General features: G+C 28.4%; 2 protein-coding genes across 2 annotated transcripts; both read left to right on the top strand.

Moving 5' to 3' along the window:
- The first annotated feature begins 5,999 nt into the window (after nucleotides 1-5,999).
- On the top strand, nucleotides 6,000-7,703 carry LOC114170386 (cytochrome P450 703A2-like). Its single transcript, XM_028055865.1, has 2 exons — nucleotides 6,000-6,926; nucleotides 7,065-7,703. Exons 1-2 carry the CDS (start codon nucleotides 6,000-6,002, stop codon nucleotides 7,701-7,703), a joined length of 1,566 nt encoding a protein of 521 aa, XP_027911666.1.
- Nucleotides 7,704-9,685: 1,982 nt separating this feature from the next.
- LOC114170028 (E3 ubiquitin-protein ligase PUB23-like) lies at nucleotides 9,686-11,466 on the top strand. Its single transcript, XM_028055495.1, has one exon. It carries the CDS (start codon nucleotides 9,971-9,973, stop codon nucleotides 11,204-11,206), a length of 1,236 nt encoding a protein of 411 aa, XP_027911296.1. The 5' UTR covers nucleotides 9,686-9,970; the 3' UTR covers nucleotides 11,207-11,466.
- Nucleotides 11,467-24,741: the final 13,275 nt, after the last annotated feature.

The following is a 24,741-nucleotide window of genomic DNA, read 5'->3' as shown; positions in this document are numbered from 1 at the left end:
CAACAAAAACAATCAGTATTATTAAACTTTAAGTCCTTAATAAATTTAGTTATTTTAAATTAAACCCTATTACAAATTTTCATTTCATTATGATCTAAAATATTTATATGTTTTATTAATTCACTATTATATGTGACTGTTTGATTATACAATTTCAAATACAATATCATAGTTTTGAATAAGAAATCATAACTTTTTTTTTTTTGTAAAATAGGACATCATTTTATCTTTTTAATTAAACACTAAACTAAAAATTTAAAATAAAACACTAAATATGAAAATGTTGAATTACCCACATATAATTACCCATGGAAAAAAAGTTAATCTGTAAAGTTTTGTTATTTACATATTACTCATTGATTTTATTAATATTAATAAAAAAATAAAAAATAAGCAAAGCTATAGTTGCATAATAAACTTATCTACCATGGAAAAGAAAATCCATAAATAAACTAATTAATTCATGGGTAAAAAAAAATTAATTAAAAACAAAAATGTCAATATGTTTCCCCCAAAATTCATCACACGTCCTGAAAATTTTCTAAACCTTTCCTCCAAACTCTTTCCTCCAATCTTTCAAAATCTCTCAAAACCTTCAAATCTTCTAAAACCTCTAATGATCTCAAGTGAAATATGATGGTGAGCCAAATTTGTGAAAAATGTGTCATGTCGTCACTTTAGGTCGAGGCAAAGATGAACCTCACATAAAGGACGAACTGCACGAACCACAAAAGAACCTCAAATGAAATTTGTTGTTAACGAACCTCAACCATGTCGTTGATGTTGGGACGAACTTCAATAACGAAGGATTGTTGTTGTTGGTACGAACTTTGGTGACGAAGGATTACTACTGCGGCGATGTGAGTGTTCCTAGACAAGCAAAACAAAGGACTAGCAATACTCAATGACGAAGTTAAACCCTAAATTCTCAAATTTAGTAGTGTTAAATTGTAAAATAAAATAAAATTATATTTTTAATAAAAAATTATATTATGATAAGTTACACACAGAGTATTTTTGTAGGTAATAATTTTTAAAATAATTTTTATATATTTTTTGTATTATATTTATTTTCTACGCCAAATTGTGTAGGTAAAGTTTCATAAAATAAATTACTTATGAAATTTTCGTATGTAATTGATTTTTTTGTTACCTACGAACTCTTACTTTATCTATGACCTTTTTTTCGTAGATAAAATGAAATTATCTACGAAAATTATTTCGTAGATAATTCTCATATTTCTTGTAGTGTCAGTCCTTGTGAACCTGTCACGCCATCAAGCTCTCGTGTCGTCCAATCAGGAAAAACACCTTTCAGCTCTCACGTCGTCCAACTCTGTTCTTGTTGTCGTCAATCTCTCGTGTCATCTAGTCTTTGCATCAAGAACCCTTCACGTTGCGAGTCCTAATGTCGTTAAGACCTCTTTTTGACAAAAGTTACCAATGGAAGGTGGTCGTATGTATTACCCACAAAATTTAAGTGGTTGGTAATTACCCGCAGACTGTGGTCCATATGTATTACCCACAACGTGACATTTTTCACGAACCAGAAATCCATTAAAATTTACTTATGCCACCATTACACACGGATTTAAAGTCATCGATAATCCGTAAGTAATTTGTAATTACCACCAAAGATGGTTATTTCTTTATATATGTAGTTGTATTATTATTATTATTATTATTATTATTATTATTATTATTATTATTATAGTTAAATACACATTTTACATTTATTTACTACGAGATCATATCTCAATTACTTGCACTTTTTATTTGTTTTGTTGTTCATTTTATCTTTACATCAGTGTAATTATTTTAATTAAAAAAATAGTTACTAAAATTATTAAAATGATAAAATGGACAAATAGTTTTTATTATGAATAATTATTTTAATGTAACAAATAATAATTAAGAGGATAAAATTGTATGAACAAAAGAGAAAAAAATGTGCATCTCTTTGTATATGCAGTTATTGTATTATTATTATTTTTATTACTACGACATATTATTATAATGGTATTATTATTATTATTATTTTTTATCATTATAAGTGTATTTTTTTTAATTATAAAAAATGTTATTATACTAAATACTTTTGCTAAATAGAGTTTTAATCTTTTAAAATTTTTAAAATTTAAAATGTAAAATTTATATTAATATTATTATTAGTACTTTTAATGGTTAAATAAATATAATAACAATTATATAATTATTCTAAAAATATTTAAACAAAAAAAAATTTCGTACGGATCATAGACTATTATAATTATTTCGTAAAATAAATTAAATGTACTATATTGTGATATCAATTTTATTTATTATATTTAAAACTAAAATTATTATTGCATCACTTAAATTTACTATTTCATTACTTTAATAACAATATTTATAATAATATAACTTAATTTTCATAATATTTTATTATATAATATTTTCACTATTTTATTATTTTAATATACAAAATAAATAAAAAATACGTCTCATGCGTATGCACTTGTCAATATACTAGTTTGTTATCAAATATTTAACTTTCTTATCTCTATCCAATATGAGATTTAGCCAAATACAATACCAATGAGACATTATTTTAATCTACACATAAAATATTAACTTACCTCTCACTCAAAATCATAAGATAACAAGTTTATGAGTTTTATTTATTATTAGGTATTTAACTATTTCTTCTTCTTTTTTTTTTTTACTTTTAATCAACGTGGGAGTTAAACTTAATTCTCAACAAGTAAGTATGTGTATTTTTAATGTATAGATAGTTTACATAATATTTTACATCATTGTTTTTTAACTAATAGTTATATAGTCATTTATCTATATTATTATATAAAAAGGATTATCCATTTTGGTGTACAAATTTATTTTTTAATTTTATCCTTAAATATACGTTTTAAGTGTTTTTTTTAATTTAACAATGTTTTCAAATTTAATCATTTTCTAATATTAAAATAACTGTTTATAATAAAAAACTTTACCTACGAATTAAACAAAAATATCTACAATAAAATTATAAAAAATATTTATATTTATCTATACTATTATACAAAGAAGATTCTCCATTTCTGTATGTACATTCTTTTTTCAATTTTTCCTTTAAATATATGTTTTAAGTGATTTTCTTTTTAATTTAAGGATTTTTTGAAATTTAATCATTTTCTAAAACTAAACTAAGTTTTGATAATAAAAAATTAGATAAGAAATAAATAAAATTATCTACAAAAAAATTGTAAAAGTTTTTTTATTTATTTATAATTATGCTGAAAATTTTATTACTCTGTTATTGTAACAAAAATGAACAAAACAGATATGTTTTCTCTTGTTGTTTTAAGAAGAGATGTCTACCATATGTTTTATTTAGAGTTCTCAAACTGAGTTGGAATTTGCGAGCTAATCCGACGGGTTGAGTTGGGTTGGAAATTTTTTACAAATTTTAATATGAGTTAATTTTTTACCCGACCCACCTAGAATTCGGTTCATCCGAGTTGAACTTGTGGTGAGTCAGATTGGCTCACCAACCCGCAAGTAAAGGGTCACATGTTTTATCTTAAGTTGAGTTTTTCATTTTGGTCATGTTAGGTTATTTTTCTTTAGCAAACACATAGATAATTTGTATTTTTATAATTTTGGTTTGTTTGGATTGTATCAAAGTTTATTTAGATTTTAATTAGAATTAGAATTTATTTTGACTAAAAAATATTGTATTTTTTTTAATTAAGTGAGTCCGTGAGCCAACTCGTTTAACCCACCGACCCGTGGTGGACCGGACTGGATTCAATTTGTTTTGGCTCGTTAATAAGTGAGTCAGGTTTGGTTAACTTACTAAGTGATCAATCTATGGTTGGTCAAGTCGAACTAGGCCGAATTACCTGATTTTACAACATCAGTTTTATTTATCGATAGTAATTTTTTATACTAATAATAAATAAACAAGTATATAATGAATAAAATATCATTTTATTTATTTAATTGCAATACATTCGCATTACAAATATTTTATATTGTCCTTTTCAGATTAAATTGTCTTATAATTGAAAATTTTATAACTATTATTGGTTAATATGTATTAAAATTAAATTTTCTTTTTAAATATGATGAAACTAATCTATTCATGATGGATATTATTAAAATCATAGAATATCTATGACAAATTAATTAAAGTAAATAGAAAGAAAATAAATGAATTTAATTATATTTTTTAAGAGAGAAGAAAGTACAATAATATTTAAAGCTATGAGATAGTATAATAATTTGTGTGTTTATGCATGTTTTTGATAAACAACACATATTTGGGAAAAAAAATAAATAAATCACGTTGATGTGTTGAAATATAACAAAAAATAATAATATGAATATTACATTCAGGTGAGAGTAAGAAGATGCACATGAATTTCATATTCAATTGATAGATGTCAAGAGAATGAAAAAAGTAAAATAAAGTACAAAATAGAGACGCTATTCATTGCAGAATGAAGTGTTAACAAACATGATAAAAGAATAAAAAATATAATGAAGATAAACATACACCTTATAATAGAGAAACTAATATGTCTCTTTTGTGATTAGGTAAAAATAATATAACTTAAATAAAATGATTTAAATTGTTACACTATTATAAAACTTATTAAACATTAATCTTGAATGTTATGAACAAAAATAATGGGGTTTACTTTCTCTTTTCTCTTTGATTGAATGAATAAGAATTTAGGATTTATTGAATACTTAGTTTGTTAATTTAGCCTTATATATATATATATATATATATATATATATATATATATATATATATATATATATATATTATATTTAAAATGAGGAGATACAAATGTGTTTGATCTAATATAATAAATTCATTTAATAGATTATTATAGGTGATTTTAGTTTCAGTATTTTTTTATTTTTTCTTGCGTGTTGCATTATAACTCCACAAAACAATATAAGTTATATTAATTACTTTAATTTTTATAAGTGAAATATACTAAATTTTTAAAAGTAAAAGATACTGATGTTTAATATTATAAAAATAATTTAAAATATATTTTAGTTTACCATTCTCTTCGGTTAGTTATTAATTGTAATTGAATTTTATTAAAAAAATTAAAAAAAAATGGTTAAAAGTCAGTTAACAACAATTATATCATAAGAAGTAAAATAGGAATGTGAAATATCTAATTTTCAATTAATATCTTATTATATAATAACTTATTATCACATTCTTTTATATTTCTAAGATATTATAATAATAATAATAATAATAATAATAATAATAATTTATTATCTAATATTTTCAAAATATTATGATATAATAATTGATTATATAATATTTTCATAATATAATACTTTATTATCTTCAAGTAATTACTCTCTTTAATATTTCTATTTACTTGTGATCTAAGAAGTCATGCATACATACTATCATAGGAAGTATAATAATTATTTGTGACCTAAGAAGCCCATACATACATGCTATTACAAGAAGTATACATGCTATTACAAGAAATATGATAATCTCATAACTACTAAGTAGTTAACCTAACAAAATATCTCTTGATTTCACAACCAAATGGAGATCATGCATATGTAATCATTATAAAAAGTTGAAGTAGGAGAAATGCAAAATTTGTGTCTTTAACAAGAAAGAAACTTACAACAAAAACATCATGCCCATCATGTCCTACCCAACATACATCACTCTTTTACCTTAAAAAAACAGACTTCTCAACAAGAAATCAATAAGATAAAACAACAACCAAGAACACAAGATCACATAAAGATTGTGAACTATTAAACTACCTTAGCATTAAAAGGTAACTACTTTCATCATCTTAAATATTATATAAAAAGCTTCAAACCATAACTGAAAACAGGGCAACCATTCAATTCAACGTTTGCAAAATGCATCTCAAGATCATTGAAACCAAAGGCTGTTCTTGAAACAAATTTCTTTGCTTTGATAAAGCATTTGTTTTAGATAAAGCACTTAGAAAATGGTTTTGGCAACGTTTATTTCAGCCCTACTGCTAGCTGCATTAGCCTCCAAAATCGTTAGACATTGGCTTATGAGAAAGTCTCTTTCTTCTCACATGACCAACGGGCTTCCTCCAGGCCCACCAAGGTGGCCCATTGTTGGTAACCTCCTCCAATTGGGCCAACTTCCACATAGAGACTTAGCATCTTTTTGTGAGAAATATGGACCCTTGGTGTACCTAAAATTGGGCAACATTGATGCCATCACCACCAATGATCCTAAGATTATACATGAAATTCTTGTTTCCCAAGATGATGTTTTTGCCTCTCGACCACAAACTCTTGCAGCAGTTCATTTAGCATATGGGTGTGGTGATGTTGCATTGGCCCCTTTGGGCCCACATTGGAAGCGCATGAGAAGAATTTGCATGGAACATTTGTTAACAACAAAGAGACTTGAGTCCTTCTCAAAACACCGTTCGGAGGAAGCCCAACACCTTGTCAAGGATGTTTTGGGCCGGGCCCAAGGTGGGAGACCCATTAACTTGAGGGAGGTTTTGGGTGCTTTCTCAATGAACAATGTGACTAGAATGTTGTTGGGCAAACAATATTTTGGGTCCAAATCTTCAGGCCCACAAGAGGCTATGGAGTTCATGCATATAACCCATGAGTTGTTTTGGTTATTGGGTGTGATATATTTGGGTGACTACTTGCCAATGTGGAGGTGGTTTGATCCTTATGGTTGTGAAAAGAAAATGAGGGAAGTGGAAAAAAGAGTGGATGATTTCCATTCCAAGATTATTGAAGAGCATAGAAAGGCAAGGGAATATAAGGTGAGAAGAGAAGAAAGTGATGGAGATATGGATTTTGTTGATGTTTTACTATCTTTACCGGGTGAAGATGGAAAAGAGCACATGGATGATGTAGAAATCAAAGCCTTGATTCAGGTATGATCATTTTTTATTCAATGAATTTTTCTCCTTTTATGCTTATAAATTGAATAAATTATATAATCTTTCTAGCTATATTTTCAATTACAAATTGAATAAATTAAATAAATCATAATGATTGGGAAAATTGTTTAGGACATGATAGCTGCAGCAACAGACACTTCAGCGGTAACAAACGAATGGGCCATGGCAGAGGTAATCAAACACCCACACATTCTTCAAAAGGTCCAACAAGAACTGGACTCAGTGGTTGGCCCAAATAGAATGGTCTTAGAATCAGATTTGCCACACCTCAATTACCTACGTTGCGTCGTACGTGAAACCTTCCGCATGCACCCGGCGGGGCCGTTCCTGATTCCGCACGAGTCTCTCCGCGCCACCACCATCAACGGCTACCACATCCCGGCCAAGACACGTGTGTTCATCAACACCCATGGACTGGGCCGCAACACGGAGATTTGGGACAACGTGGGGGAGTTCAGGCCCGAGAGACACTGGCCCAGTAACGGAGGTAGGGTTGAGATTAGTCATGGCGTTGACTTCAAGATTTTGCCTTTCAGTGCTGGAAAACGCAAGTGCCCTGGTGCACCGCTTGGGGTGAATTTGGTTTTGATGGCTTTGGCCACACTCTTTCACTGCTTTGAGTGGACCCCACCGGAGGGTTTGAACCCTCAAGACATTGATACTACAGAAGTTTATGGAATGACTATGCCCAAGGCTAATCCTTTGTTTGCTGTTGCTGTTCCAAGGTTGTCAAAGGATTTGTATGGATGATGTAAGAAATTATTTTATTAGGTTAAAGTTGGAATGAATAATTTTAATGAAAAGAAGATTGTTTTTTTATTTTATTTTATTTAGACTTGTAATTGTTGTAACTTTGTTTTTTATATTTTTATATTATCTTGAGAGCAAGAAAACTGGCTTCAATGACGACGGATGAGATGCACACACATGCTTCAACCTTTAAGCCACACACCAGCCTCCCACGGTGAAGAGGAAGAAAGTGAGGGAAAGTTAGGATTAAATAATATATAGGTATAATTACTCATTTAGTATCCCAATTTTTTTTAGTTAAGTTCAATTTGGTTCCCGTGTACATTTGGTTTGTTCAATTTAATACTCTAATTATCTAAAAAGATTCAAGTTGGTTTTCTCTGTTAGGTTGGAGTTAGCATCATGTCAAACCATAAAATTATTTATTTTTTTAAAAAGAAAAATTAATTTTTTTAAAAAAATTTAATTGTTTTTTTTTTTTAATTTTAAAATTGTCACATGTCAATTTACTATCGTTAGACGAGACACGGCCACGACAAAGGAAAGCAAAGCAGCACTGCACTTGTTTCTAAAACATTGAAATTTACAAAAGAAATAAAATGAAAAAGTTAATTAAAAATTGAATTTTATTGGGGTTCCTTAAAAAAACCCCGTACTTAATTGGGGCTTTTAAAACCTCTGGTACATTAGATTTTTCTGGAGATTATTATAACCCCAACTAACTAACCCTTGTTAAAATTAAATATTTTTGTAGTGCATAAAGGGAGACTTATTCTTATTTTTTAATTTTTTTTAATCTAATGATTTTAACAACAATCGAATTAATTAAAAGAAATTGAAAGATAAAAATGAAAAAAAAAATCGTTTAAAAGAATTTTAAAATAACTTAATCCATCCTTTTTATTATGTTATTCGATCAACTTTAGTTAATTGGTCAACTTATCCCTTCTTGATTAAGACAGATGAAGCATGTCCACTCACCTTATTATTCTTGTTAGAGCATCTAGTAAAGTTTAAATAAGTTATTTAATTTAACTTTTTAGATTTTATAATATTACATAAGTTTAAGTACCAAATACAAAAACCATTACATTGGTGAAATTGGTAAGATGAATAACTTAAATTTGTGACTCCTACAATTGAATTTATAAATTAATACTTTTTAAAAATTATTATCTCCTCAATTTCTCTCCTTCAAACTCTTAAAATATTTCTTTTATTTTGTTTTAAAAAGATTTTAAACAATGCTGTTTGTAGTATAAGCAATATACACCAATCATAATTTTGGTTAAACAATATTCTTCAACTTAAAATAATCTTTTTAAACAGTAATATTAAAGATAATCTTATAAGTACAATTTATTTAACACACTTATCGAAATCTAATTGGATTAGTTACTATTTTATTGATTAAATATTCAATCTTGTAATTTTGTTTCCACATTTTTACCCAATTAAACCTAAAATTTTATAATAAATAAATATGTGTATAAACTTAACTAATTTAATTTACGCATCATGATAATTTATAATCAACAGAAAATAAAAAATTATGAATTTAATGACGTTATTTGTAGTACAAATTTATACTGTTGCAGTTTTTGAAAACTGAAAGTATTATTAACATAGAGAGAAATTCAATAAAATAAATAAATAATATTGGATTTAATCATTAAAAATGTTTATAATCTCGGAATTTTTAAAAGGTTAAAAAGAACAATAAAAATATTAAAAGAGAAATAATGAAGGAGCATTATTTTAGCGTGAATTTAACTCCCCACCACCGAAATTGAGAAATTTCGTGACGTTGCTGGTTTGAATCAGAAGCAGGCAATGCAGCAGAGTATTAGAAAAAGTTGACCAAACAAACAAACGGCCATTGGGAAAACGACACGTGGCAATGCATGATGCACATTGCACACTTGAAAGATTCATTCATGCATCTAAATTCAATTCAAAACCCACAAAATAAAGTAGTCGATGCAGTTACTACACACACAAATTAAGGTTTGACCATCCAACACAACATTGACAAACAAAAAGTAGTGATGATGAACATATATGACCATGACTGGTAAAACCAAAGAAAAAATGAGCCATGCTTTTGCACATTCTCATCATCATCATCATCACTTTATCGTTATAATCTGTATAATATATATAAACCTTCTCATACCTTAATATTTATTCAACACCAATCTCTTACCAAAAGAAGCAACTCCTTTTCCTGTTCTGCAGAACCATCATTCAGTTCTGAACAACTTTTAATGGCAGAAGTTGAAATCCCTCAGTATTTTGTTTGTCCCATTTCGTTTCAGATCATGGAAGACCCTGTGACTACAGTGACAGGGATTACATATGACAGAGAAAGCATTGAAGAGTGGTTGCGTAAGGCCAAGGATTGTGTCTGTCCTGTTACCAAACAATCACTTCCAAGAAGCTCTCAATACTTAACCCCTAACCACACGCTTCGAAGGCTTATCCAAGCTTGGTGTTCAGCAAACACAGCCAATGGTGTTGATCCAATTCCAACCCCGAAAACCCCTTTAAGCATGATCCAAGTTCAGAAACTCGTGAAGGGTCTTGATGCTCCTCATTCTTTTGGAACATCGTTGGAGAAGTTGCATGCTTTGGCTGCACAAAGCCAGAGGAACAGAACCTGCATGGCTGAGGCTGGTGTAGCCAAGGCCATGGTGAAACTGATTAACAACAATTTCAAAGATGGAAATACAAAAACCAGTTCCGTGGAAGAAGCTTTGAGAATTGTTCATCTGCTTTGGAACAACAACCACAGCAGCATGAAACCACTAGTTGGTGAGAGCTTGGACTTCATCAACTCGTTGACTTGGGTTTTGAAGCTTCATTTGGATGACAGCAACATCAAGATGGTGAACGAAGCAATGCCCCTTGTGAAGTTGACAATCGAGGTTGCTGATTCAACCCTTTTGGGAAATTTAAGCCTTGACTTCTTCAAGGAAATGGTGAGGGTATTGAAGAAAAGAGCACTATCTCAGCAAACTATAAAATCTGCTTTGCATGTTCTTGTACAAACCTGCGTTTTGGGTAGAAACAGAACGAGGATCGTTGAAGCAGGTGCAGTGGCAGAAGTCATAGAGCTTGAGCTTGAGAAGCCGGAGAAGAACATGACAGAGCTCATATTCAACCTTTTGGCTCATCTGTGTTGTTGTGCTGAGGGAAGAGAACAGTTTCTAAGACATGCTGCGGGCATTGCAGTGGTTTCAAAGAGGGTTTTGAGGGTTTCTGCTCTCACGGACGATAGAGCAATTCATGTGTTTTCAGTGATTGCTAAGTTTTCAGCATCGAACGAGGTTGTTCTAGAGATGTTAAGGGTTGGAGCTGTGTCAAAGCTTTGCATGGTGATGCAAGCAGATTGTGCTGGTTATTTGAAAGAGAAAGCAAGAGACATCCTTAGGTTGCACTCCAAAGTTTGGAACAATTCTCCTTGTATACAACTGTATTTGTTTACTAGACACCAACGGTGATCAAAATTGAACACCGATGTCGTTTACATGAAAATGTTATTATATGATCCAAAATCGTTAGTCTCCACAACATGTAACTTGTAGTTGAGTATTATTAACGTTTTTATAAATTAAAAACCTAGATTACATGTTATGTGAAGATTAATTAGAAGCATGAACATTAGTAGTGAGGAATCATGTACATAAACTTTGGAGAAATTCTAGTAGATTAATCCTGAAGTTGAGAAAAAAGAAAAGGTGAGCAAATCCAAATAGTACAAAAAAATTATTTTTCTTAGAACATGAAAACCTAGCTAGGTAAAGAGTTTATCATTCGGATTGAGCATAAACGAATGAAGTGTGTAATTTGAAGAGAAGAAACTTATCTTTTATTTCAGATGAAAAAATCTTAGGTAGCTTAAAGATCAAGATTACCATACTTGGTAAATGAAAATATGATGTTGACATTAAGAAATGTATATATTGTTAAGTGTTATTTCATTGATGTGTATAGAAGTTTTGTATAATGGATGAGAAGGACACACGGAGAAATATGGGAAGACAAATTACATTTCCACACTTTCTTAAATAAAACATCCACTTGATAACTTTATTTTAATAATATCATAATATATAAATAATTCAATTTAAAAATAAAAAATATAATTAAAATATTAATATAATTAGTTAGCAAATACTTTATTCATTATTATACACTGTCAACTCACCAATGTTTTCTTATAGAAAATTACTAAATATAGAGTTAAAAAAATTGGGGAATACGTGACTTGATTTTTCTACTCCTTACTTTTCTGTTTATTTATTTATAAGAATTATAGAGATTAAATGTCATATAAATAATCGGATCTATGGCTCTTTTTTTTTTTTTAATAATACACAGTGGCGGATCTTGCCCAATAATATTGGGGGAGCCAAAAAATATACTCAAATTTTATATTTTTAATTATTGTCACTATACAATAAAACTTAATACATGATTTAATATAACTGTAACTACAAAACAAATCACACAGATAAAGTATTGTTTTTTCAGATTCTTGAATTCATCAATAATTAAATAAAAACTAAAATTTTCAGCTATTTATTTTTATATAAATATGAAAACATTTCTAAATAATTAATAGGAAATTTCTCATGTAACTCGTTGAACTTTAAGAAAAAGATCTTCTAATTGAACAATATGATCATTAGTATTATGTTTCAGACTATGTAAAAAATTGAATTAGTTTCCTTTTATCACTTTAAAACAATGAATCTATTATCTTATTCTTCATTAATATTTATCACAACCTAATAAGAGATTGAGAGTTCCTAAAATGGATTAAAATCAAAAAATAAGTTATTACAATCTAATAAAAAATGAGAATTCCTACAAAAATCTATGATAATAAAGTCACAATTCAAAATCGGTTATAAAAAAACACATCATACATTACTTTTACTTCTATATTCATAAAAAATAAATATAAGACTCATGAGATAAAAGATAATGCTAACTATTAAACAAATATTTTAGGATGAAGTAAGATATAAGAATTTCCTTTTTTTCTTCAATTGTAAAAGAGAAAAAATAAAATTAAAAGAAAAAAAATAATAAGTTTGTATCCAATTTTTTTTTTAAAAGCGAAAAAAAAAACATGTGAGAATAAGAGATAAATCTAATATGTAAAAAAACTCAAAAAGATAATAAAAAAGGATGTATCTTAATAAATATTTTTAATTTTTATTATATTTGATTTATGTTTTATCATTTATTATTAAATGTTATACTTTATAAAATTTTAAAAAAAATACCTAATTTAATAATCATATTTTTTTTAATATAAACTACATATAATTTAAAAAATTTTTAAAAATATTAAAATTTTCTAAATTACATATAATATAAAAAAAAATGGGAGGGGATGCCATGGCCACTCCCTGCCCCTCAAAACATCCGCCACTGCATGGAATGAAAAACAGTGAGTATTTTTTTGCATCCAATATCATAAATATTTTCATTGCATTTTTCCTGTTTATTAACATGTACGTGCCTAAAATAACAGAAAAATCTAATAAATAAATCTAATATTTTAGATTTTATAAAAATTTCATGCAACTTTGTAATACATCTACTATCTTTTATATTAATTACATTATATCCACATGTATTTATTTCCTATTTTCTCATTCTATAATAAATAATTGAGAATACAATAGAAAATATGTAATCATTGATACTATAAAATAAAAGTTAAAAAATGACAAAGTATTTTTTGGTGGAACGTTGAAACATTAAATAAAATGCAAGAGTAGGGATAATAAAGGAAAGCAGTATTTTAATTTTGAGGGATGGAGAACGGAAAGGAAAGATAGTGTCAATGAAATAAAACATAGGTATAATTACTCATTTGGTCTGGTCTCCTAATTTTTTTAGTTCAATTTAATCCCATATTTTTTGTTGGTTCAATTTAGTATCTTAATTATTTGAAGGAGTTCAATTTGGTCATCTCCAAAGTTAATATCGTGTCTGTGAAGGACAAGTGTCAAACTGCGAAATTTTTTAATTTTTTTCTAAAACTTTATAATCTGTCATATGATCAAATTTTTTCCTTTCCAATTTGAGAATAAAGTAGTAAATAAGGTTAATTATAACTTATATATAAGTATTAAAATAATTTTTTTTTTGAATTTATACATAATTAATAACACATCCTTAAAAATCAATAACACAACAATTACACATAATTGGCATACTTAGGACTCGAACCCAAGTCCTCTTAACAATACTTTTCCACATCACATTAAACAACAATTAATGCCATAAAGACGTCTTCTACCCGCATTTATTAATTAATTAATTATTTAATTAATTAATTTTCCCGGGTCTTACAAAAAGTGTTTTATACAAAATATTTTGCAATAAAATTGGTAGCAATTTCTTGCAAATTTTTGTTCACAACAAAATTTGTAAGTATTTCCTACGAAAAAAATTTCAAAATAAAATTGGTAGAAAATATGAGTTTTTTAAGTAGTGATTGTAAAAAATATGGGTACTAATAAAAATTATAAATTCAACAGCTTGTCATGTGGCACGTGGCAAATTATAAATTTTTAGAAAAATAAAATAAAATTTTAAAAATTTTTAAAAAATTAAAAATTCAACAGCTTGTCATGTGTCATTTACAGACACAGTGTTAATTCTAACTTAACAGAAATGATCAAATTGAACTCTTTTAAATAATTGAGGTACTAAATTGAACCAACTAAAAATATGACACCAAATTGAACTAAATTAAAAAGTAGAGGACTAAATAAGTAATTACACCTAAAACATAAAATTAATTAATGAAAGGAGAGTAAATGTATAATACGTTGTTATAGTTTTTTTAATGATATTTACCTAAAGTTATAGTAAAAAATTGTTGGAAAATGGTGATAGAATATTTTATTGATGTTTTATTAAGGTCTTAATTTTATTTTTTTTACATAAATGTATCTTATTTTAACGTAAAAGTATATGAAACTTTACTTTACATATTACTATATACTGACCAATATAAACTCTTTAATGAATTTATAATTTAAAAGCCAGAGCCTTTAAAGTCACATTTTTTTTATTAATCATTATACAAATTCTATTCAACGCTTAACACCCTATAAAATAAATTCTACCAATTTCAACTAACTTATTTTCCATAACTACAATTTTTAAGATATATTTAGAAAGTTGATTTTAAACCTAATTCTTAATTTCTGCATCAAAAGGAGAAAGGTAGATTGGTGGTGTGAATGATTTGAAAGCCGAAAAAAAGGCGAAGATGTTAATGGATGAATATACTGCATTAGCCCAAGCACAGAACACGTGCGTCAATTCTCATGTGTTACTTTAACTGCTTATTATGTTCATAACTGATTTAGCCAAAACACACGTCAATGTTTTGTCTTTTTTCAAATAACATACACGTGCTATTATTATTATAAAAGGTTGTTAAAAAAAAAATATGTTTTAAAGGTGTGAAAATAAAAGGCTAAAATATATATTTGATTTTTATTTTCGTTGAGTTTTGTCAATTTAGTCTTAATATTTTTTTTTTCGATCTTAATTTTCGTCAATTTTAATTCATTGTTAATGTTGTTTAAATAATTAACAGTAATGGATAGTGACTGTCACGTGTTACTTTGTGATTTTTTTTATTTTTTATTTTTAATTTCTGAAAAAAAATATCCATATGTCAATCTAACGTTGTGTCACGGGTTAGAGTCAATGTTTTTATATTCAATTTTATACCTATGTTTGTTAATTTTGTTCATTTTAATCATAATTTTTAAAAATGGAGCAATTTTGTCTCTCTCTCCAAATTAAGACTAAATTTAATTTTCATATAGAAGTTATAATGATGTTTTCGTTATAATTCATATTTTTATTAAATATTGTTTATTTAAGGTTACGATTAGTTTAAAATTAGGATGAAAATTTTAAGAATGAAGGCGAACATAATCTAAAATTTTAAGAGGTTATTCCTCGTCCTTAAAATTTTCGTTCAATTTTGTACATAGGTGTATATGTGTGATGTCACTGACAATATGAGGCTGAATGATGTATACGGGTTCATAGACCCCTCAACTCACTCATGAAGACAATAAGTTTGATGACATCTAAGCATATGTGACAAAATGCCTTCAATGGAGAAAGGAAAACTATTTTGTTCCTTATATTGTTGGGTAAGTGTACTTTGTTAACTTATGAATATAATATGGCATTTTAATGCATAATAATGAACTTATTTTCTTCTCAGGCATCGTTGGGAGCTACTTGTGGTTGATAGATTTGGATTGTAGATGATGTTGAGTTTGATAAAATGTATTATGTTGTTTCTATTCTGGTCTGGTTTGAAAATATGTGAAGGTTTAAAATGTGAAAACTAACCAAAACAAAAAAATCATTTAAAAAAAAACACCCACATATTACATTGGTTGTTACTCCAATCGAAGCAAAAAACCACATTTAGTCTTGGTTCCTACCATAACCGAAGCCAAAAGTTCCCCACATATGGCCTCGGTTCAACAATAACCGAAACCAAAAAATCATCATATTTTAAAATAATTACGTAATTTTAGGGCCATTGACTTTGGTTGCTAGTTGAACTGGAGCAGAATATGAAGCTTTTTCTTCAGTTGTAAATCAAAGCCAAAAGCTAACCCTTTTTTACCTCACTTAAATATGTCTTGGTTCTAGAACCACATCAGAATGACAAAAATAATCGCAGCCAAAACTTTTTCCTACATTATTGACTTCTTCGATTGCCTCTAAAGAGTAAAGGTTATCTCTTCTGTGAAGTTTTTTATGTGGTGAGTTATTCTAAATGGAATATCCATAAAGGTTAATTTAAGACATAAAGTGATCATCTTAAACAACAAAAATTGTGTTATGTGTGGTGAGTCAGGGATTTTGGGGGTAAGTCATAACCAGGTTTCAAGCACATTATGAACATTTCCACCTTTTGAACCTCAACCATAAAGGAAATATGTTATAGAGAGGGGAGGGGGGGTTGGAAGGCTTCCTATAGTGTGGAATCTCCAGAATCATAGGAATTAAGAAAATTTCAGTTTTCACCCAGTTAAGAGTATGGACATGGTTAAAACATAAAAATGCAAATGTAACCTTTTCATTTTTTGATTGGTGTTTTTGTCCCATAAATTGTTTAAGATCAATAAGATAGGTACCCATCACATACTTAGGATTGTTGGTATATTAGGAAGTAGGAATTTACTCAGTTTTGAGGGAGTTTTTTTACCATAGGAAAGTTATACATTAGAAGGTGTAGCAAGATGGGAGAGGATTAAGGCATTTGTGAGTTAAGAAGAATAACTTGGTATTTGTAAAGGGATCTATGATCTATCACCTGGATTTTGTGGTCTATAGTTCTTTGTTTTTGCTACAGGTATAGTTTTCAACTTCTACCAAGGAAGACTCACTTATGAAAATCTCTTATGGATGCAACATTATTCATGCCAAAGTTATTAATAAAGTTGTTGTACGTGTTTAAATAAGAAGAGTTCTCTATAAGCATGTATACATAGGCAAATTTTGTGACGTGAGCCTATAAGTGAAGGATTATTATTCTGTTCTAGTATCTTAATAGATAAATGTGTTGTGTACTTCTCTTGACAAGTTGTTTGATTATATAGTATATTTTGTGGTAGTTTTGTTATACATGAATACAATTTTCATAGACTTTTTGTTTAAAATACAACCTTTAAAACTTATCATATGAATATTATGTATTTAGAAAATCTTATAAATATGTGTATAAGAATTAGATAAGTTAGAGTACCCTGAATATTCTGTTATATATCTATACATAAGCCGAAAAAAAAAACAATTGTACCAATAAAAACTAATAAGTGGAAAAGACCACCTGTAATATAATTTGAAAAGAATAACTCTAGATCAATTCTGTTGGGAATTTGAATCCACTTTTGTCTTTACTGAATTGTATTCTAGAAACCCTTTTGCACTTATTATAATGATAGGAAAATACAGATTAAACAAAGGTAAATAATAATGAATTTCAACCTACCATCACCAATTAAGATAATATATATTAATAATACCATAAATTAATATATTTAAATATCTGTACTAATAATAACAATAAATAAACTTTCAAGAACCCTTAACCGTCTACATCTTTGGTAAATAGACCAAAGTTAATTGGGACTTAGATTAAATTACAGAAGCATGTAAGAATTAAACATCAGAAAATAAACTTCATTCATTTTCACTACCCTTATTATATACATACAGGTATATATTTCCATGGAATAAAATAGCATGAATTTATGAACTTCCATGTAAGTCGAAACTATATTGAATTTATCAGATTTCTTGACCTCTGTATTTCATTTTATAGACTTTCATATTAGTTAAGATTATTGAATTTATCAGATTTATTTAATGTGACGGAAATTATAGGAATGGGTGAAGATTAGTTAAAAACTATGGGTATGGTGGTGCAAGAGTATCTATATATTATTACTTTTCTGTTCCAAAGGTCTTCCCTCGACGTAGAGCAAGATGAAGATGTAGTAGATGTAGGCGTAGACGTACACGTATACATCTTCTAACTTTTCAATCAAAAACATAAAAATTATCGTATGAAACTTAATAATTAATTAATGAATTTCAGTACTTCCATTTTTTGAAAAAGTCAATATTTTTGTGTTTTGTGAGAGGGATAAAGTCCAACCTAACATCGCATCATGTTGCCCTATTTTTCATGGCCAAATAATAATCATATAGACTTTGATAAATAAGTTGATCTTTGGTGGAAAAAAATTCTTGCCATCATTTATGCGTGAGCTATAGATTAAAGACTTTAGACAAAATTTCAAATCAGAAAAGGATATTGACTTAAGAATATATAAATAGAAGAAATTTCTCATCTCGTGACCCAGTTTTGTAGGTTTAATCTCAAAAAGTTATAGTACAACATTAGAACTTATATTTATATTTGTTATTCAAATTAAGAAAGAATTAACGTTGAAGAAAGATAATTTGGATTCTTATATAAGACAGTTTGGTTAAAAACAATGAGAAAAGGAAAATAATGGCTCAAATATGCATTGTCATGAATCACGATTACCTTCACAGTCAAATACTCATTAAATTGAATTCAATAGAATACATCTTTGTTGATTTGTTCTTATATGACCGTCATACGTGTTGCTTAGTTATAATTTTTTTTACTACAGTTCTAGTAAAAATTAGAAACAACCGTCATATTATTTATGTGATGAGAGTCGTAAGAGGTTTTTATTTTAAAATTTATTCTTTGGTCTTAAACGTAAATGGGATTAACTTTGTGTGGTTTGGTGATAACTACTTGAGACTATGAACTCAGAGGAGTATAGGTACTATAAGAGAGAGCACCTTTAATGAATTTTATATTATGAACAAATGAATTCAATATTAATTTTTTTTTTCATTTTCTTATATAAAATGATTAATTCTAATTTGAATTTTGACGTTATATATATTGGAAACATAATAGAAATAATAACTAATAGAAACAAAATTTAAATCAAAACTTTTTATGTAAATATACAAAATAATGGAATACACAAAATAAAAAAGAGGGAACAACCACACAAAATTTTTAACATGAAAAATTTTCAATATGAAGAAAAAATATATGGAACTTAGTTTAGAAAAAAGAATTTGTTAATAATAAATAATAGGTATAGGTACATCACAAATGCTCTTAGAGTTTTTTAAGATCAGCCAAAAAATGTTTTCTTCAACAAAGTAAATAATAATACAAAAAAGCACTAATAAATATTTAACTAAACAAAAGAAGAAATAAAATATAAGAAATGTGGTATGAAACTTTTTTTCTCCAAATTAATTTATCTGCATAAATTTATGTGGAATATTGATTACTTTTTTTCTCCTTTTTCACTCTCTCTTAGTTTCTTTTTTTTTCTTCACCATATTGTCATACGAAGGATTACATTATTTTAAGATGTACAATGAACTCGACTCGTAACTCATAAAAGAATTTTTTTTTTAATTAAGTCAGAATACCACTGGGTTTAATCTCGTGATCTATGTTGTTTATTACTAATGAATTAAGTCTTTAACTTCATTATACCAAAAAGAATGCCCTACACTTCACACTTATACGAGTCTTCGTGCACAGCATTGGACCATAGAGTGTGGTAAAGGGAGCTTTCTTCCTGCACTCTCAAATTTCAACTTGCACCCCCATGAAGTTTGTAAAATGCCCGTTTATCTTTATGTTTTTCACATTATTTTTTCTTTTTCTTCCTACACCAGCAAGGCAACCTCTGTATCCTATTCTTCCTTGAATTTTTGTTTCAGATTCATTGTGAAAATCCTTTGTCACTGTCGGAACAGTCTTGCGCACTCATTGTTCCACCGCATCTATGTAAGAGATTGGTTTTCATAACTATTGTCATTCTCATTGTTGTTTATGTTTATTCCAAATTAGTTATCTGTAAAGTATTCCAAATATAATCTAAAAGGTTTCCAAAAGTGAAAATCCTAAACAATAGGATAAATTCGAAAATTTCAAGTACAAGGGGTTGCGGGTTGAAATTATGGGCGTGCAGGAAGAAATGTCTATGATAAAGTTATATATTGGGCTTTCAAGCACTGCGGCAACACATGTTTTAGGTAATTGCTATATAAACCCCCTTAAGTATTACATGCACACACCCTTTATATTTTTATAAGAATATCCCTTTCAAACTAATTGTGAAAATTATTTGTCATAGCTTAATCAACTAACTAAATTTTATCAATTATGAAGTTATAATTCAAATAATCGATTTAGTTAAATTAGTCAATTATATAATAGTTCTAGGCAACTGCTAGGGTAGACAAAAGGTATTCGTTTTTATGTTATACTAATAGTAATGCTTAAGATTTTTAGGTTTAATTAGTCGAATGATATCTACTTTTGTTTAAATGTGTTAGTTTGGTACCCACTTTTAAAAATGTGTCAATCTAGTCTCAACTTTTGAAAAATTATCTTAATCAGGTCCCTTTCAAAAACAAAAATTACTAGAGTCGTTAATTTAATTTATGATTTTTACCACTAAATTTTAATATAAATATCAATACTTAATTTTATAAATCATTTTAAATATCAATATTATTAACGGTGTTAATAATTTTTAGCTTAAAATGACCTAATTGGGACATTTATTCAAAAGTTGAGACTCAATTAACATTTTTTTAATAGCGATACCAAACTGACATATCTAAATAAAAGTGACATCATCTGAATAATTAAACCAAATTTTTATTATAATCATAATTTCACTGTGCACCATAAATTGCTACCAGATTAATGGAATAATCCCTTCAAGTTATGCTCACTTCATCGTTTGTTATACGAGGGAGCGCAATTTCCAACTGTTCCACCTGATTAGCATGTATCAGATTTCTCATAAACAATATTGGAATCATACTAGTAGTTTTACACCCTAAAATCTCAATCCCATGATTAAACAGATTTAAAATATATGTGTTAATCTATATTTGTGTTATTAAAGATATTTGTGTTAATTATTTTCAATGAAAATATGCATGTTAAGGATGTTATTAAAGTAATTTATTAATTTTATTAATAATTAATTGTTTAATTTATCTTAAATTCATGAAAGTCACACGTGCATTTACTCAATTAATATAAATTATTGATTGATTAAATTATAATTTAATCAATTAGATTGATTAAACAAATTAATAGATGATTATTATCAAATTAAAAGTATATTTTAAGAAATAATTAATTTTCCTTTTTTCAACTAATACTTTTATAACCGAAAATGTTTAGATTTTAAAGACGAAACACATGCGCACATGTGTCAATTTTTTTTTCTATTCCAACAAAAATTTATGAAATTATTTTATCAAAATTAATTACAAAAATGAATAATTTGTATAATTTATTATTATTAAATATCTTTTTATTATAAATAACTATTTGAATTTAAGAATAGTATTAATTGAAATGATAAAATAATTATTTTAATTTATAAAATAATTAAATTTAAATTAACGATCGTTAAAAGTGAAAATGTAAATATAACTATTTTAGTTTAAACTAATGGCTACTTAAAGAATAAAATTGAAAAAAAAAGTACAATATATATATATATATATATATATATATATGAATAATTTTAATATTACACTAAAAGTAACCGACTTAACATCTACATCAACCTTCTATTCAAACCAGATTACCTTATTTTCTATTCATTTTCTTTAGTGTCCACCTTGCTAAAATTTAAAATCAAAACATAAGTAAAGACTTATCATCCTTAAATCTTATTTTCGCACATTGGTCGATTCACTGTTTCACTTTTTCGAAACTTTGTGAATAATGTTCATAGGAGGAGACAATTTTTTTTGTTCATCATTCTTCTTTAATCTCTCACTAACACAAGAAAAAATGACATCTATGTCACTGATTTACGTTTGACATGAAAATAATATACTTAAAAAATACACGTGATATTTTTATAAATAAATAAATAATATTTACATCTTATCTGTAATAACTAAACATAAAAAATGTTTTTTTATGTATGACCTATGAAGAGGATATACACAAATTTATTAAGGTTATTATTGTTGAGAATTTATGTGTGAGTCTAAGTTCTACATTGAATAAAAATGAGAATGAAAACTCATAAATACATTGTTTTAAGATTTTTGGTTAAGAGTGGTGTCAATAATTTATGTGGTTAAGTTTAGGTGTTGTATATGAACATAAACCTAATTATTAGTCACTAAAAAAGTTAAATATCTAAAAGATTTTAAGGATAAATTACTCTTTTGGTATTTGTTTTTGTATGGCTTCTTCATTTTTTCTATTGTCTCAATTTAGTCTTGATTTTTGTAAAAGTGATTCAATTTAACACTTATTGCCAAAAATTAAGGACTAAAAGAGTAATTTAGCAAAATTTTAATGACCGATAATCAGGTTTAGGTTCACATGAAACCTAATAATAGACATGTCAAAATGGTCAGAACCTATGAGTCAATCCGGCTCACCACAGGTTTGAACCGGTCAGGTTAAAAAATTTAAAAGTTTTCAATTATGGACGAAAATGTGTTGGGCTCACTTAACCCACATGTTATGTGGATTTGAGCCAGGTTAGGCTGACTTAACAACCCATAACCAACTTATTTTTTAAAAAATCTTTTTTTTTTATCTTTGAATCAAAAAAATAAACCATGATTTCATTGTATTTATTTGCATTTCTTAATATCTTTGAGATCCTGCAAATTTCAATATCCGATAAAAAAAATTGTTTACATCCAACAAATTTGAATATTTGAAAATTATTTTGTTTTTATATGAATTATTGAGGCAACTCACTTAATTCACCAACTCGTTGTAAATTAAGTGGATTGTAAAATATCTAACTCACCAAATTGGACTCACTCATTTTTAATCTTGTGATAAATACACTCACACTACTTAATAAGGTGATTTCTAGACAACAATAAACATATACTCAATTGGTTTAGAACTTGGATTAAAAATTAAATTTTGAGCCACATCAATAAATATTGATGTTTTGTCTTAACTATTCACTTTTAGTCATGTCTCTTTACAAAAAAAAATATTTAAATGAAAATCACTTATAATATCATATAAAAAATAAAATAATTTATTAAATGAAGATAAATCTTTTTATAAGGCCCATTTAATTTCTGCCTTTTATTTTAAGGGTTGCCCCAAACGATTGGGCTTAAGGGTTGGCCCAAAAAGAAGATTATGACCTAATCTGCCCTAGTCTCACCTTTTTCCCTTCACTCTGCAGAAAACACAACTATCACGTTCCTTACTCTCTCCAAGAGCTCTGCTAGGGTTTAATCCCAACCTCGATCCTGTGAGTCCAGCTTTGTCTCCTTGATTCGTGTAAGTATTCACAACTTCCTCATCCCTTTCCGTTCGTATGTTCGTGTTCCTAGCTAGGGTTTCATGGTGAATCACTCTAAAAACTCGCTTCGCTTTTCTGTTCCAGCTGGTTCGTCTATCCCGGGAACTGTCGTGTCCCCGCTGTTGGAGTCGAACCCTTCCTCTAGCTATTTCCAGGTAAGGGAAGCTAGGGTCCGTGTGTCTAGTCGTTTTTTTTGCTTGCTCTAATATTATTGTATGATTCTGTGGACTGCATGCTACTGTGAGTTGATGAAAATGTCGTTGTAGCCTTTTGGTTTGATGTTTGCATGACTATTGTGTGAACGAACAGTGGCGGGCACGGGTTTTCTCTCCCAAGCGAGCATGCCTCGTCTAGGCGAGACTAACAGAGGCTCGCCCAAGCATTTCTGTGCGAACGGTCGCTCAAGCGACCTGGTTTCTTTTTGAGCGAGGTGCAGTCTCGCTTAGGTGAGAAGGGACTCGCCTGAGCGAGACATCGCAAAATCCACTATTCCCCTGTCGCGCCCTCGCCTGGGCGAGAAGGGTTTCGCCTGAGCGATAAGGCCTCTCTCGCCTGAGCGAGGCCTGTTAGCTTGAGTGAGACTGCAAGTAGGTTTTGGTGCTTTTGTTGAATGGTTCATTGATGTGTAGTTTGCTTGTCTGATCTAAATGCTTTACTGAAAGGGTTACGGGATGATGCCATGATTAATATATGAGTTTGAGATGGAAATGGTATGTTACCTTATTGGGTATGAATTGGAAAGCATGAGTTATATGATTTGTTGCTTATACATGATATTAGTGTTATGGGAATTTCCTGATTTGGTGGGTGGAACATGTATAAAGTGTGGGTAGGGCGTAATTCCATGACTCTTGTAGTGAGAGCTCTTGGTGACGCCTCATCTGTTGGACGTAATCCCATGGACCCTCTTAAGGGGAGTCCCTGGTGGTTCCTCAACGTAAGGACGTAATTCCACGCGAGTATCGTGGTGGTGCCTTGAGGTCAGGACGTAATTCCACGAAGGCCACGTGGTGGTGCCTCTTGTAAGGGTATAATTTCGCGAAAGCCTCGTGGTGACGCCTCAT

This window comes from Vigna unguiculata, chromosome 11, assembly GCF_004118075.2.
Source record: "Vigna unguiculata cultivar IT97K-499-35 chromosome 11, ASM411807v1, whole genome shotgun sequence".
Lineage (NCBI taxonomy): Eukaryota > Viridiplantae > Streptophyta > Magnoliopsida > Fabales > Fabaceae > Vigna > Vigna unguiculata.
Note: the sequence above shows the minus strand (reverse complement) of the source record. Positions and strands in the feature narration are given on the sequence as shown.

Bases quoted from the DNA above. Each gene is read 5' to 3' on its own strand.
- LOC114170386 (XM_028055865.1), top strand. From the start codon at position 6,000: ATGGTTTTGGCAACGTTTATTTCAGCCCTACTGCTAGCTGCATTAGCC. The intron at 6,927-7,064 runs GTATGATCATTT...AAAATTGTTTAG, and splicing joins AAATCAAAGCCTTGATTCAG to GACATGATAGCTGCAGCAAC.
- LOC114170028 (XM_028055495.1), top strand. From the start codon at position 9,971: ATGGCAGAAGTTGAAATCCCTCAGTATTTTGTTTGTCCCATTTCGTTT.